General features: G+C 39.5%; 1 protein-coding gene across 5 annotated transcripts in view; it reads right to left on the bottom strand.

Moving 5' to 3' along the window:
- Positions 1–889: 889 nt before the first annotated feature.
- LOC103700924 (formin-like protein 20) overlaps positions 890–16,131 on the bottom strand; it is a 31,457-nt gene continuing 16,215 nt past the window's right edge. For 2 of the 5 annotated variants that reach the window (XM_039114431.1, XM_039114434.1), the window contains 9 exons: positions 9,040–9,120; positions 8,893–8,943; positions 8,730–8,811; positions 6,545–6,639; positions 4,323–4,394; positions 4,129–4,245; positions 3,700–3,768; positions 3,541–3,607; positions 2,613–2,898 (listed from right to left, as the gene is read on the bottom strand). In XM_039114431.1, the coding sequence (XP_038970359.1) occupies positions 2,750–2,898; positions 3,541–3,607; positions 3,700–3,768; positions 4,129–4,245; positions 4,323–4,394; positions 6,545–6,639; positions 8,730–8,811; positions 8,893–8,943; positions 9,040–9,120 (783 nt within the window). In that variant the 3' untranslated portion in view covers positions 2,613–2,749. Of the gene's footprint in view, positions 2,463–2,575; positions 2,899–3,540; positions 3,608–3,699; positions 3,769–4,128; positions 4,246–4,322; positions 4,395–4,666; positions 4,775–6,544; positions 6,640–8,729; positions 8,812–8,892; positions 8,944–9,039; positions 9,121–16,131 lie in introns of those variants that run through there. The other 3 variants (XM_039114433.1, XM_039114432.1, XM_039114435.1) reach the window with 3 other exon arrangements.

Raw genomic sequence — 16,131 nt, 5'->3', positions numbered from 1 at the left:
CCCGCCAGGTCTTCGTGAGAAGTTCCAGCTAGCCGGACAATTCTTGATGCAGCAGCGAGGGACTGCAGCCTTATGCGGGCCCATTATTTCTTTCAAGAGCACAAGATAAAGCTGGCTATCATCAATTGTCCGACGAACATGAGATTTTTTCCCTAGATGGTGCATACCATTCGGAGTACGGTATCAGGTTGGATTATCCATGATCACAGAGAAACTTATTAAATGCCTGTATGACAGTCTAATTGCCCCAAAATAATATATCTTTTGCTGCTGCTTCCTCGCCTATTAAGTTTTCTTAACAAAACAAATTAGAATAGTCGATTTTCATTTCTTAGTGTTTCTTTTCCAATTAATAGTAGTGCATATTATCCTCATTTCAGCAGCCCAAGTTAATGATTAGTGATTAATAGTTGTAATAGGGAAACTAACAATTTCTAGCTCAAATGCAACAGTCTACTCTTCATCCCCTGGGCTGTTTGTTTGCCTGCAATTTAAATACGTGCTGTAATTAGAAATGTTATAATAAGAATTGCAGTTGCAAAAACTATTTCTGTTTCAATTATACATAGATTACAATAAAAATAAATTATGACACAATAACAATAAAAATAATAGTTATATAATTATATTACTAATATTGTGGCAATAAATATTATAGTGTTATAATTTTTATAAAATTAGTTATATAATTAATATTATTATAATAAAATTATAACTTATAGTATATTTACTAAAATAATTAATATATATTTAACATATCAAAATTGTATTATAGTAAATTTCAAAAAATGGTCGGAGAGTGGTGAGGGACTCCTTTCAGGACTGTTTTCAATTGCAACAAATCTTGTAGTTGAATCTATAATCAATTTCACCTAAAATTCCAAAATAAGATTTGAAACCTTTTTGGCAATTCAAATATAACTTGCGGTTGCAATTGCAGGCAAGCAAAGATGTATTTCGATTTAATTGCAAGTATCCAAACAGTTTTTTGGAATGTCTACAATTCAGTTGCAGAATCTGCACTTGCAACCGACCCAATTGCAGACAAATAAACAGTGCATATATCATCATCATTGCATAGAAGGTTTTGGCGTACATAACCCTATTAATTAAAGTACAAAAGAAATACCTTCCCGGTTGCATATTTTTTAAGTTAAGTCAACTGAAAAAGAAAGGACGTCTACCAAAAAAGAAAAAGAAAGGATAAATTTTTGATGCAATGGTTTTTCATATAGATGTAGACAAGCAATGACCACCTCACTTTCACATACTGATTCCTTCTCCAAATCTCTGAAAAATGCAAAAATTATGAATTGGTTGCTGCTGTGGTTCAAAGTTTAGCATATCTTAAGATGCAGAAGCATAGAATGAAAAATTCACACAAAACAAGGTGAGGCAGAGATATAGAAACACAAGTGACATGTTTCATGACCCTACTCTTCTTTAATAAAATAATTAAAAAAAAATAAGGATCATATGAATGTTGCATTTAGAGTACATACCAAATGTTGATATGTGAGAAGTAAATAATGGATATTATACACATGCGCACGTGAGCATACACATATTGAAACAGAAATACCAGAGTAGCCTATCACTGTGAATTAATCTGGTCCAAGTCTCATAGAGTCATATAGCATACACTACATTGGCAAAGTTTAGAATTTTTACAAAGATAAAATATAATGCAAAAACAAAGAAGAAAATATAATGCGAAAACAAAGAAGAATTGTAACTTACCCTGTTAGATTAATCTTTGTACAAATGTCAGCACATAGAGAAAACGAACATGACAAACCTTTGTCATTTGACCAATAGCAATGTCTGTTGCTAACATAAATGAAATAACTACCTGTTTTCATATACCACATTGTATCACATCATATCAGCATTGCATACCACTTGCTGTGCATTAAAACCAGCGTGCATCAACTGAGATGTTACATCAAAATTTCAATTACTTCAAAGTAAAATCCTAATAACATATGACTGGTATACCTGATGTTAGCATTCTTTGAAGCCTGAAGTCTCAATATTGATGGCAGAAGAGGAGGAAGATGAAGAGGGAGAAGGAAAAAAAGGCATCATGAGCAACAAAATTTTACTTCTCACTGCCTGATCTATCTTGAATTACAAAATTACTGATGAGGATACAATAAAAAGATATTTCTGTGTGTGACCTACTTACTAAGGGGAAAAGGCGCATTTCGTGCTCTCACATTTCTTTCATTGCTACTGTACAACAGCTTCTAACCTATTCCTGCTTGCATCTAAACAGGGGGGAATGGAATAAACAGAAAATATACAAAAATAATCAAATGAGCTGTGGGGTTAGCTTTGTACAAAAGTCAGAGTATTGAATCGGAGGCCTCATGAGCCTGCCAGGGATCAGCACTGGTCTGAAAAGTACCTGTAGAAAATAGGCAACACACATCTCCTGTCAGCTACAAGATGAAAAGTACCTGTAGAAAAGGGCTACTGTATCAAAGTGTGCATCACTATTTTTTCCCCCAGCGTAGGTGGGTTTGAAGATGGATAGATAAAAAAGCACAATAACAAAGTCAAAAAAATTTACCATTGCAAGTTAACCTGCATAGTGATTTTGATGCAACATTTGGAGCGGAAGTTGTCCCAGTTCTGTAATCATCATGCCCCGTGCAAAATCTTGGATCACCAAATACGAGAACATGGATTTCTCAAGCACAAAATAATCAAACTCACATGCCAAAGAGAGCAAATTAGAGATAATCTAGCAAATTCTTTTTGCTGGGCTCACATCTTTCGATTTTTCCATTTCAGCCTCTCTCTGAGCTTTCTTCTTCTCAAGTTCAGCCTGCTTGCAGTTCTCCTCATGGGCCCGCCGAAACATCTTCACAAAATTCAGGAGCGTAGTAATAACTGCAATATTTTTGGTAAACAGAGATTAGTTCATAATTATGAAGAACTGAAAACTGATAAACAGTATGATGATATATTTCTGAAAAGAGGAACATGCTGCGGTGTAGAGGATGACAGGGAATTTAGCAGCAGATGGTGCAGGTCAACATGTAAACATAGCATAATCAAAAACAAATGTGTCATATATTCTTATGCTTAAATATCTATCTCAATTATCACTTCCAACTTACTGGGAAAAAGGAAAAGAAATACAATGGCAAAACCAACAGTTATTTTTCAAAACATTAAGACGGGCATCCTAGATTACTTCTTTTTCTTACTTATAGTGAGAATTTGATGTAAAGAAGGGAAGAAAAATAAGCCCTGAATAAATGGATGATCACCCAGCATGCCCTTGTGGTATATCCCAGGCAAGTGGAAAGATGCCAACAGAGAGTGACACAATTTCTGATGTTTTTTTTCTTACCAAAAATATTTACAGAGTAAAAACTACAAATTAAGTATGAAATGCAGGAAAGCAAATACAAGGAAATGGATATATACAGAAAACATATAAATAGAAAATTATCAAGATTTTAGATCTTCTTGAAATATGCAGCAAGCAGGATGATTTGTTCAAAAAGATATACAGATAAGAATTACCTTGTTCAAAGGAACAACGCGCAGGATCTTCACCAAAATACAAGGCAAGTGCATCTGCATTTTTACCCTGTCAGCATTTAAGGCAATTGTTATAATTCACAGAAGAATTGCAGCATTACATAGAAACTTGGTTTAGAAAATACAAGTTCAGTGTCATACCACTGCATTATAAAGTGATGTTAGCGAACGCACTTCAGCTCCAGCAAGAGCAGTGAACTCCTTCAAAGTCTACAACAGCATGCATGTTGTTCATATGGTAAAAGAAGAGTGAAGCAATATGATTTTTTTAAAAAAATATCATAAATATTTCTCAGGAAACAAAAAAATTCAAAAGATATGATATTGCACTGAGGGAAATAATACATCCAAGGAACTTGTGACAATGTCTCAGTATGCTTCATAGAACTGCGCTTCAGGTTTCAGTGAGAATCCGTGTGTGTGTGTGTTTATGCACGGCCACATGCATGTGTGTGTGTGTGTGGGAGAGAGTGTGAGAGAAGAAAGACATCGCTACCTCTAACAAAACATGTGAAGTATATTTATACTAATTTCTATATAATATCATTGAGCTTGCATTCATTGCTATACCTTGCGGAAAATTTCTGATACGGGGCCATCACTTTCTGAAGCAGTCAGCTCCAGCTCAACTTTCTCTAACCCTTTAACAAGGGCTTGTTGTTCTTCAGCCAAAAACTTCAATTGTATCTATTTACAACTAGCTATTAGAAGTGAAAACTATCGCATTATCAAGATCAACAACAATAATAACAACATTTTGGTACCCTTGATGCAGCTTCCAAGCTGGTAAGATCATCATGAAAGTCTAGAAGATCTGGTGACTTTTCAGCAAGGACCTAACGGAGTAAATTTAGATGGAGTTTAGCATAAACGTATGAAAGCTCATTAAAAATAAGAAAACATAAAATTCACACATTAGAATGATGGTAAAGTGCTTATGAACTAGCAAAAATTTATGAAGCATGACTACCATGAAGAAATAAACTAGTTTCCAGTTAGAGACCAGACTAGATTGACAATTATTTCGAAAAAAGATATTTTTACTCCTTCCATTTGATGTGTTTTCCTGTCTATAGTCTGCGCTTGTATCACATGAATGTTAACTAACCTGATATTCAATTATGCCACCCATGTTACTCCACCTATGATGGATCCATCATTTGCTCCATAGAACTTAAATAATTGGTGTACTATTGTTCACAAGCATGGCATCATTCTGCGACAACCAAATTTTTAGTTCGCAAGAAGAATTTTCCAATCATGAACATAACCTCATATATGCAAACCTATAACATTTTCAGCATTTTCAAGGGCATCTAATCTGTAGTATGATGGTAGATACAAGGACATTCTTCACAGTCACAGTTTCAATGTCAAAGAAAATGTGACAGTGAGTCAGTGACCATTATCAAACATGAAAACCTTGAGTTTGAAGTTTGAACAGCAAGCCTGGTCAATCTAAAAATGATGTCTTATGGAACAAAGTGCAATCCAACAACATCTTAGATTTTTTTGCCCTGTCCTCAATCTAATTTCAGCTATTGAGATGATGTTAGCTTTGTGATGAGGAATCTCTTGCAATTGAGGGAGGTATCGTAAGCCTGGAAAAGTTGGGACAGAAACTTATCTTATTGACACCAAACTTGCATGGTCAACATTGAATAACCAACTATACCAACCAAAAATTCAAGAACTGGTGCATACCGCCGATACTGGTCATATCGTATAGGTAAGGTACTGGTATATGTATGCCCCTTGGCATGGTAGTGTGCTGATATATGGTAACACACCTCTCTTCTGCTGCTGGCACGAATAGGCATACTGCGTGTAGTGTAAAGTGCGAACGGCATCATACACACAGTAATGCACAGGACCGTAGCAGTAAGATACAGGTAAAAGTACTTCAACCTTGAAATCAGTAATTCTAAATGCATGAGAATATAAAGTGCCTTGATCTTACAGTATCTAGGGTATCAAATTTAACAAAGTTAAATTTTGGAGTTCCACATACAACCATAATACGGACCGGTTCCAGTCAATTTTGGATTTTCCAAAGGATTTATACTATAGGAGCCAAAACTGATAACAACATACATATGAGGCCTTTCTTTTACAAACCAAGAGGAAGAAACCAGAATACCTAACCTCCGCCAGCAAGTTTTTTCCAGATACACGGGTCATGTTTTGATGGATTAAAGTATAAGATACAACCAGCTTAACCTGATGTCAGCCATCACATGGTGCCAAGTTTCTAGCAAAGGCAATTCTAAGCATAAAATAAAGGGGAAAGAAAAACAACAACCTAAGAATAATGGATAGATATGAAAAAACAATTAAAAAAAATACTAAAACAAAAGAATATATATTATGCATAATTTTAAGCATACCATTAGTGTACTCACATAAATTATATCAGTTAATAGATAATAGTCTAGTATATTATGATGAGGTAGTAATAAAAACTGACAAACTAACATGCAAATCCATCAGGTGCAAATACCATAATAACAATAGTGGATGGTGTGAAATTCTAAAAAACAAAAAAGACGTTTCAAGTCAAGATCATTGCCATCTATTATTGCGATTGCAGTTTTGCACATTCTTGAAAATTTCTTGTTAAACAGTTTGTGCAACATAAGCTGAAATTGGTATATAACACAATAAGTTTCATTCATCAAATTGAAAAACAGAAGCGTTTCTTTAAAATGGCTCCATATTATGTGGGATTTTGAATCATATGTAATCAAATTCTGTGGCACTATCCACCCAGAGTCATGAGCTCATATGATGATTCCAGGTAGAAAACTTATTTTATAGACATTAACTGGCATACATACAGAATGAAAATCGCATAAAATTAAATCGTGCAGGTATAGAACATAGATCAATAGGAAAGGAATTGCATTTTCCTATCAAGCAGATATAGCCACTCATCCATAAAAACACTTTCAGGCCATGTACAAACAGAAATCCATTGTATCCATACCTTGCATAAATAATGCATTAATGTCATTTTATTGTTAGTAGCACGAGTATCTGTCAGTTTTAGAAGGCTGTCCAAATGGAAACCAATAGCTGAACCTGTAAGTGAAGCATTATTAATACATTTCTAGGGAAACGAAAAGGAGAAAGATAAAGCATAACTCTCATTTCTGGAAAAAATAAAATGGACAAGACTTGCCTAAGATCATATTGTTGATAAACAGATTGAACTTTATTAAGGTCCACATATAATGGTGTATGCTTTGATGCCTAAAGATACCATTATACCATTAAAGCAGGTAGATCTATTTGTATCTCAAGCTTCTCCAGCAAAAAAAGTCGACAGAAAAACATGGTTTGGGGGGGGGGTGATTTAGTGAGTAAATACTGGAATGGTATTCATAAAATAACATATATAGAGTACAATAAAATGATATTGACAGAAGAAGAGGGATCAAACAATAAGATTTACATCATGCAAATTAGGGTAAAGAAAATAAAATTAGAGGGAGGCCTAGATAAAAAGCGAGATGCACTGAAAAGAAAGGACAGGGATGGAAGCTTGCTAGTAGGAAAATGGCCTTAAATTTTGGAATTTCATGAGGTAGAAGAAGCTGAAAACATCTTCAATCCAAAATGTTGAACATAAATTCAGAATAAAGAGATGCATGAGAAATCCTAGAATGTTAATATGCCTACTCCTTGCGATGCCATTTGAATCATGCATGAAAAAGAAAAAAAATTATTATAGAAGGGTCCGACAAAATGATATCATGAACTATATATGATGAAGACTAGCAATACCAAGTATATGCAATAGTAATCTAATTCAAATGGATGCAAGAAAATCATATTCAAATGGCAAGTATTTGGCATACTATCATGTCAATGTGTGCCAAGCACTGGCATGGAATGGCATGACATGATATGAATTGTGCCAACGTCAAGCTAGCATGTTATCTGCACCATGATAATTCCATCCTTAGTTATGCATAACATAAACCGAGGTAAAACAGGACAATTCATTAAAAAACACATATAACAATTGAAGTATTGAACATTCTGAACAAACCCATGTAAGAAAAAATAGGATAGGACTCAATTATTACAATGAATAGGATTCATAGAGGTAAAGAATTTTATCTCGCTAGGTGTGGAGAAGACTAAGAGCTTTTCCTACTAGGTTGGAAGATATGATCGAGTGATGACGCTGTGGGTTAGTCATAGAAATACAACGGAACAAAACAGAAAGCAAAACCATAAAAATAGGGGATGTGGAGATGCTCTAGATCACACAGATGTGAAATTGATACAAATCAAGCACTATATCATGGCGATAGCCAATGTTTGTGGAATGTATTGTAAGTTGTAACTACATCATATGAGTACTACTTTAAGTAGAGGTTAAGATGACGCAAAGTTGCATATTTTAGGGTCTTGACACATGCCAATGAAATTAAAAGAACATTTTAAACAAATATAACAAAGAAAGACAAATTGGGAAGAAAAGAAAGAGAATAATAACTTTGAGTATAAATTCTGTTCAGACTTAATCTTTATGGGGGTAATCCTAAACGTTTTTCCATTTAATTTCAGACTTTTTCTTAGAAAATCTCTCATTGAACTAGAAGATAGTAAATAGAGAAGAAAGAGGAACAACAAAGAGGAATAAGAAGGAAGAATAGAAGTTTTAGTCATTTCCTTACACACATCTGTTGATATCTTAGGGAGGACCCTACTCCTACATATATTAAAATGACTCAAACACCAAAAGACCTTGATTTAATCTGCACAATTGATTTATGTAAACTAATTCTAACACTTACTTTATAACCATAGACCCTTAACTAATTATAATCCACATCACACATTCAAATCAGATATCAACAAACTGTTTGACCATGTTGTGACCAGAAAAATTAAGTTACCAAGAATAAACCTTTATAATGCTTTTAAAAAATCATCATTATAGTGTCATTTGTCGATAATGAGACTTATGAAGTCAAACTTATGCAATGTGTCTTACATGCATACAACAGTCAAGGAACAAATGCATTCTCAAAATATGTGTATCTCTAGCGTGGTTACAAAAAGCCTCCAAACATTACCATAAAACAACCTATCAATCTTATTGCAGTGTCCTTTATCAAATACCAATAATCTTCTGAGAGCACGAGAAACTTCATTACCTCTTGCTGTTCCCTGGTTTAGTGCATTCCCGAGATATAGAATTTTCTTCATGATTTCCTTTAGCTTGTCAGATCCCCTAATCTAACACGTCATACAGAAAGTAGTAGCTAGTAAAAGATATACATTCAAAATCTAAGACTTTTGGTAATACTGGACATATACCTCTTCACATGAAGCATCTACTGTGTACAAATTCTTTCTAATATCTGAGATCTGAAAAGGAAAAAGAGAGAGGCAGAATAACAAATCAAAGGAACTTCATCAAGCATGATAATTTTGATGAATATGAAAGAAGAAATGCTATGCAACCTGAGAGCCAAATTGAATCTTGAAAGCAAACACTCTTAACTTAGATTCAACCCGTGGCACTTTCATCAACTCTAAGAAGTACTGCAGGCAAAAATATCAGAAGTTTTGTGAAACAGTTGCTTGATGGGAAACCCTTGAATGATTTACATAATGATTGATTCATACAATATATATATAGACATACGTAAGTCCATTAAATATGTGTGAGCGCACACATTTGTAAAGAGTAATAAATCATTAACATGTTAAATGACCATAATAGACATGAGATCACCATTTATCTTGAAATGCACAAACAAGGTCACACATAATCAGAATATCTCAACCTAACTGGTAAAACAACTCATAAAAATGGATATAGACCTTAGAGATTTTGCAAGACACAACCAATTTTAGCAAAAAAATTATATGACTTTTAAAATCACATAGTTAACATGGCATTAGGAGTGAAGCATAACTAGGGACTAAAAAGAGAGTAGGTATGCAAAGACCATCAAAATGACCTGATCGCCAAATAAAGTGGTACAAATGCAAGTGGATACAAATAAAGGTACTTAGGCTATTCAAACCTTTTAACAATTCATCAAGAAATGCTCAATGTACTTAGGCTAATGGCCCCAGCCGAGAAGCCGACCAGCCGGAAAGCCATTAGCCGAGGAGAACAATGAGCATATGTCAACAAGGGCTGATAGTCCTAACAACCGACAGTCCTGGCAACCCGCAGTCGTGGCAGCATCATGCCCTGCACCAGACCTATGCTGCACGCTGCCCACATAGTCTGACTCTCGCACCGTAGCCGTACCACCAGCCATTACTTGGCCATTATTGTATGCCACATCAGCCTAAGTAATGCCAAAATAAGCTCTCCTATATAAAGGGGTAGCCCGGGGGACCTCAGGTATGCACGATAATATACCTCATGCATGCAATATTACTCACAGAGCCACTCTCTGTTGAAACCCTCTCTCTTTCATATTGTTGTCTCGTTATTCTGACTTAGGCATTGGAGGGTCTCCTGCCGGAAACTCTCTAGCAAGTAGACTTCTTACAAGCCACCAGCCGAGGAGACCAGTACTCGACACGTCAACCAGCCTGCTCAACTCGCCTCCAGCCGACCTCAGGATTGTCCGAGCTGCGCTCTCATCTTGGTCCAAATTCAGCGGCAACAGATTGACGCTAGAAGGAGGGCCCTGCCCTAGTCGTATCAACATCAATCAAAGGAAGAGATATCCAACATGAGGTCATGAGAAGCCCACGGTGCATTGCGAGCTTTGTAACGCCGCGCTCTGACCACCCAAGGATCATTGTAGAGCTCGGAGTCTGCTTCGCCAGAACAACTCATCGTGCCTATGGGCAATAAGCAGTTCAACCTGCTCAATTAACAGGTGCAGGCGCTGACCGAAGCAGGCCAGGGCCTGCAGCAAGCAACAGCACGACCAGAGCCAGTCCGGCCAAAATCCGGTCAACCCTGCCTCCACTCTTAATTGGCATGCACTACATGCATCTGGTCAGCCACTGCTCTCAAGACCAGAATCTCAAGCAGTCGCATCAGAGTCGACGCATCCAATGGAGCAGTCTTGATCAGGATGGGAAACAGTATACACCAAACCCCCATTCTGGCGAGGACACACTTCGAGCATGTCGCCTCCTCCCCACATGGAGCCTCGCCTCAGTGGGATGTCGACCTCAATAGGAGAATCGACAAGATGGGCTGACATATTCAAACCCTTAGGGGACAAGCTCCAAGGGCGTACAATGACCTCAGCTTCTCCTCGAAGCCCTCGTCCCAGCAAATCATGGAGGAACCAATCCCATCTCGGTTCAAGATGCCGCAAGTGGACCCGTACAATGGCACATCGGATCCACTGGATCACCTGGAGAGCTTCAAAGCTCTCATGATGCTGTACGAAGCCACTGATGTCATACTTTGCAAGGCATTCCTTGCGACCCTTCGCAAGACGACTCGATTCTGGTTCTTCGAGCTTTGGCCTGAATCTGTCCACCCCTTTGAGCAGCTCACCCACCTCTTCGCGACACACTTCGTCTCCAGTCGAAGACGACTGCGCAGCTCGGACGCGCTACTCGACATCAAATAGAGGGAGAGAGAATCTTTTAGAGAATACATCAACCGCTTCAATGTGGCGATACTGAAAGTTCGCGATCTGGATCAGTCGGTGCGATGTTGGCGATGAAGAGCGGCCTGCGGCCATCAAGCTTTCTCTTCTCCTTGGAAAAGCATTTTTCCGTTGACTTCGCTGAAATGTTGGCGCGGGCCAACAAATACACCAGCGCAAAGAAATCCATTGCTTCCTGTCACAAGGTCGTAGGCAGGAGACCTCCCCAAGGAAGCAAGAGGAGGCGCGAAGAGAGAAGGGAGCCGAGGAGTGTTTCACCTCGGTGCGAAAAGGGCTCGCAACGGCCTGAGAGCCTTGCGCAGAAGTTCGAAAGATACACCCCTCTCACTACCTCGAGGACCCAGATCCTCATAGAGGTTGAAAGCTAAAGCTATATGTGCCCTCCGCATCCGATGAAAGACACAACGCCCAAGAGAGGTTAGAAGTACTACCGCTTTCACCAAAATCGTGGCTATGACACCGCGGATTGCATTCAGCTCAAGGAAGCATGCATTTGGCTGGTGGCTGGACTTATATGTGCGTGCTTGGCAAGGCCAAGGAGCGCTTGTCTCAGCCTCTGATCCGCCGCCCCTAGAACAAATTGATAATCTCCCAATAGCAAGTGTCATCAACACCATCACTGGCAAATCTGCCAAGGCCCAAGTGCCTCGTGTAGCCGAGCTCCACAAAAAGAAGACCATAGGGCGGCCATGGATCCTGCAAGTGAACAGATCATCAGGCCCGAGAGGCAACAAGGCCGGTCCCACACTCACTAGCCCTGACGGAGTAATCACGGAGTACACTGTCCGATTTGAATTCTTGGCCTCAAATAATGAAACTAAGTACGAGGCACTTATCATCGGACTCAAGCCTTTAATGGAGCTCGGAGTCCTACAACTGAAGGTCTTCGACGTATAGGCTGAAGCACCTCGACGGCGCCCCAATCCCATCGATTTGGAACTCCTACAGCCTTCGACCTATTATCAATAAGGCCCATTGTAGTCCGAACTTATTTTCAATAAAAATTCTCACATTGTGTTTGTCTTTTAGATCAGACAACTATGGCAATCGAGTTCGACTGGGACGCCTGGGCTCCAACAAAAAAGACACCCTAGGGATGCCCAGGGTCTCCTTAAGACCAAACCCACTCGAAATTCCTCTGAGACCTCAGTCCAAGGATGCCTCTTGAACCGTAGTCCAGAGATGAGAAGGCCAGCCCCCGTGCCGAAGGCTTGGTATACCAACCGACCTCTTCAGGTCGAAAATGGCCCGAGTAAGTCAGCCTCTCCGCCAAAGGCTTGGCGCGCCAATCAACCTCTTTAGGTCGAAAACAGCCCGAGCAAAAAACCAGTTGCCGTGCCAGCCGACCTCTTCAAGTCGAAAACAGCCCAAGTAGAAGACCGGTTGCCGTGCCGAAGGCTTAGTACGCCAATTGACCTCTTCAAGTCGAAAACAGCCCAAGCAAGAGACCTATCCCGCACTAAAGGCTTCGCATGCCAACCGATCTTTTCAGATCGAAAACGGCCCAAGCAGAAGATCAGCCGCCGTGCCAAAGGCTTAACGTGCCAACTAACCTCTTTAAGTCGGAAACGCTCCGAGCAGAAGATCGAGCCCACTCAGAATTCCTCTAGGACCATAGTCCAGGAATGCCTCCGGGATAATCCAGAGATGATCAAGAAAGGAGATACCTCGGGCCGACCTAGGACCTTCAGCTGAGCTCACTCAGAATTTTCTGAGAGCCGAACTCCGAGAAGACCGACCGAGGAGTCCAACACAACCTAAAGCTCCACAAAGAGGAGGGTTCGGTGCGACAACCTGAACTCAAACCAAGGAACGACCAACACAAGTAAAGACCGAAGTCAGGTTCTTTGGAAAAATTTTTACTTTTTATTATCTTTCAATATATACATTGACCTCAGCAGGAGTTAGGCAAAAAGGGCCAAAAGAGTTAAAGCTTGGAGTGACAACCTAAAGTCAAGCAAAAGTAAATGGGAAGAATGAAAATCGAACATAGGTACTTGATAAATTCTCCCACTCTCATTACTTTTGAACCTTTTATACTGACCTCAGTAGAGGCCAAACCAAAAAAAAAGTACATCAAGCTCGACTAATCCAAGAAAAAAAAAGCAAAAATGACGAGGTGAAAGGCTTCATCCTTCGCCTTTACCCCCATTGGCGCCTTCACCACGACCGATGTTGCCACTTTCGCCGTCAACGGGGTCGCCGATGTCGTCACTCCCACCTTCACTGACACTATCGTCGTCGTCATCATCAAGGCCGGAGAAGTCCATCCCCGTTGACAAAGAAGGGGTGGAGAAGTAGTCTCAGCCCGACCCTCAAAGTCTCCTCGTACAAGCCGAGCCGAGAAGGAGATCGGGTAACCCGGCCATTGGGACCGGCAAGCTCGAAGACGAACTTAGGAGGAATAAAATGCTAGGCTCGGACAAGGTCCATCTCCTCTTGTGTGAGGATGGACACCTAGTGGCCTGGGCCCGATTGGACCTCGGACTTAGTCGAAGATGACGGCTTCCAAGCTTGGGGGAATGGTACGACGATCGACTCCCCTCCAAGGCATTAACCTCACTATCAATCATGGTGAGAAAGATGAAGAAGGACAGAGAAGACATGATAGCAAGGGAGAAGACACAGAAGGGTCGAGCAGCCAAGGAGCGAAAATCTACCAGAAATGGAGAAGCACGGAGGATGCTGGAGCCGGAGACGAATGACTTCACCAAAGCACCACGTGGGGACCAGACGCTCGAGCACTCAGGTGGAGAAAATGGAGCAAGAAGTAGAGGGTGAAGGTTGGGGATGCCGGGACGCCCTTATATAGGGACACGGACGACCCCGATCGAAGCACCAGCCAGCTACTGGACAAATCGAGCCACATGTCAGCTTGAGGTACGACGTGGGTGATCCGCCAGATCACTACATTAATAGCATCTCGAAGTTGCCCTATAATGATGACGTCTTGGGATGGCCTAGATCCGACGACGCTTCGGAAAGACCGATCAACGCACTTAATGCCCCAGACAAAGGTCTCGCTCTCGATCAAGGTGACGGCTCGACTTCTATTGCCAGAACCAGAATGCAGTTAGGCCTCACAAGTAGGGGATAAGTGATGGAAGTAATGTTGGACACCTCGACCTCAAGCCAGACCGACCTTCTTGACCTCGCACATAAACCGAGGTGAATGATTTCGGCCCCGACCAGGAGCCAACCAGCCGGAGAGCCATTACCAACTGAGGAGAACAATCAGCACATATGGACAAGGATTGATAGTCCTAACAACCGACAACCCTAGCAACCCACAGTTGTGGCAACACCACGCCCTGCGCCAGACCTACGTTGCACGCCACCCATGCAGACTGACTCTTACACTGTGGTCGTACCATCGGTCATTGTCTGGCCATCATTGTACGCCATGTCAGCCTAGGTAATGACAAAATGAGCTCTCCTATATAAAGGGGCAACCTGGGGTACCTCAAGTATATACGATAATATACCTCATGCATGCAATATTACTTACAGAGCCACCTTCTGTTGAAACCCTCTTCCATCCATATCGTTGCCTCGTTATTCTGACTTAGGCATCGGAGGGTCCCCGCCAGCTCCAAAATAAGAAAGTATAAACTATTAGGCCTAAAATATTTTTTTAGAGCAATCAATCGAACTTTTGTTGCAATAATTTTTTCCACAAAAATTAATAATAATAAAATTATTAGTGCTAATCATTAGCTTTTTATAAATTCTTGTTTTATTAAAAAATATTTTTTGCATATTTACCCTTATAAATATCTGAAATTGTATGTATGACCTTGCAAATTTATTTTTTTTTGCAATATATGCTTTCACAAATTTATTATTTGCATATATCCTTATAAATTATTTGTCTTCGCATGTCTATCTTTATTAAGTTAAGGGAATACATACAAAAAATAATAATTTATAGGAGTGTACACACAAAGACAAATAACTTATAAGAGTATACATGCAAGCAAGGTCTGCCGAACCAGGTTGAACCATCCGATTCAGGTAGTACCAAATCGACCTGATGCGAAACCGGATATATTCGTCATTCATATTCGGTTCCGGCTCCTACCGGCCAGAACCGATCCTTTACTGCCCAGAATAGGGCAGAACTGGCCAATTCAGTGCCGACTCGGTGCGAACCGGAGTCAACCCGATTTCGAACTGGGTTGGGTACGGGCCACCTGCCACTGCTCTACCGGTTCGGTCCGATACAGAACCGTACCGAGCGCCGACCGATACGGGTCCCAGTATCGGTTCGGCGAACCTTGCATGCAAGTAATAAATTTGTGAGGATATTTATGTAATTAAAGATAAGGATATACATGTAAAAAGAATAATTAACGATGGTATCCATGCAAGTAGTAAATTTGTGAGGGTATTCATGCAATTTCATATATTTATAAGGGTATACACACAAAAAATCCAAAAAAATCATGTGATATGATATTAACTTGAAATATTCCCATAAAAAGATTGCAGAGTTATAATAATTTTTCCTCAATAAAAATAAAAAAGAAAATCAAGCCTTAAAAATTTGTTTCAAAATAAATTTTATAATTAAATAATCATAAATTGTGGGATTTTTCTTATGCTTGTTAGGTCCAATAGGCCTGGTTATTGTCAACAAGCTTCTTGAATGGAAGAAAGTCGATCACCTTAAAATGCCTAGCGTTTGAATTCTAAACCAAAAATTTATTATCTTATGATATTAAATGATATTAAAAAATGAAGTGAGCAATCATGAGATCATGAGCTTGAGTCCGGGATGCGGGTCTTAGGAGACTTCAATAATTTGCATATGGATAAGGTCTACAATCTGTGAAATTTAATACATCTGAAAAATATTTTAGTGAAGTTCTAAAGGGAGTATTAGTTTATTATTTACTGCAAAGTGAAACCACAATCTGAGAGTCTTATATGATAGTTACAGAGTTTAAGTGATTAT

The sequence above is a fragment of the Phoenix dactylifera genome, chromosome 16 (assembly GCF_009389715.1).
Source record: "Phoenix dactylifera cultivar Barhee BC4 chromosome 16, palm_55x_up_171113_PBpolish2nd_filt_p, whole genome shotgun sequence".
Lineage (NCBI taxonomy): Eukaryota > Viridiplantae > Streptophyta > Magnoliopsida > Arecales > Arecaceae > Phoenix > Phoenix dactylifera.
Note: the sequence above shows the minus strand (reverse complement) of the source record. Positions and strands in the feature narration are given on the sequence as shown.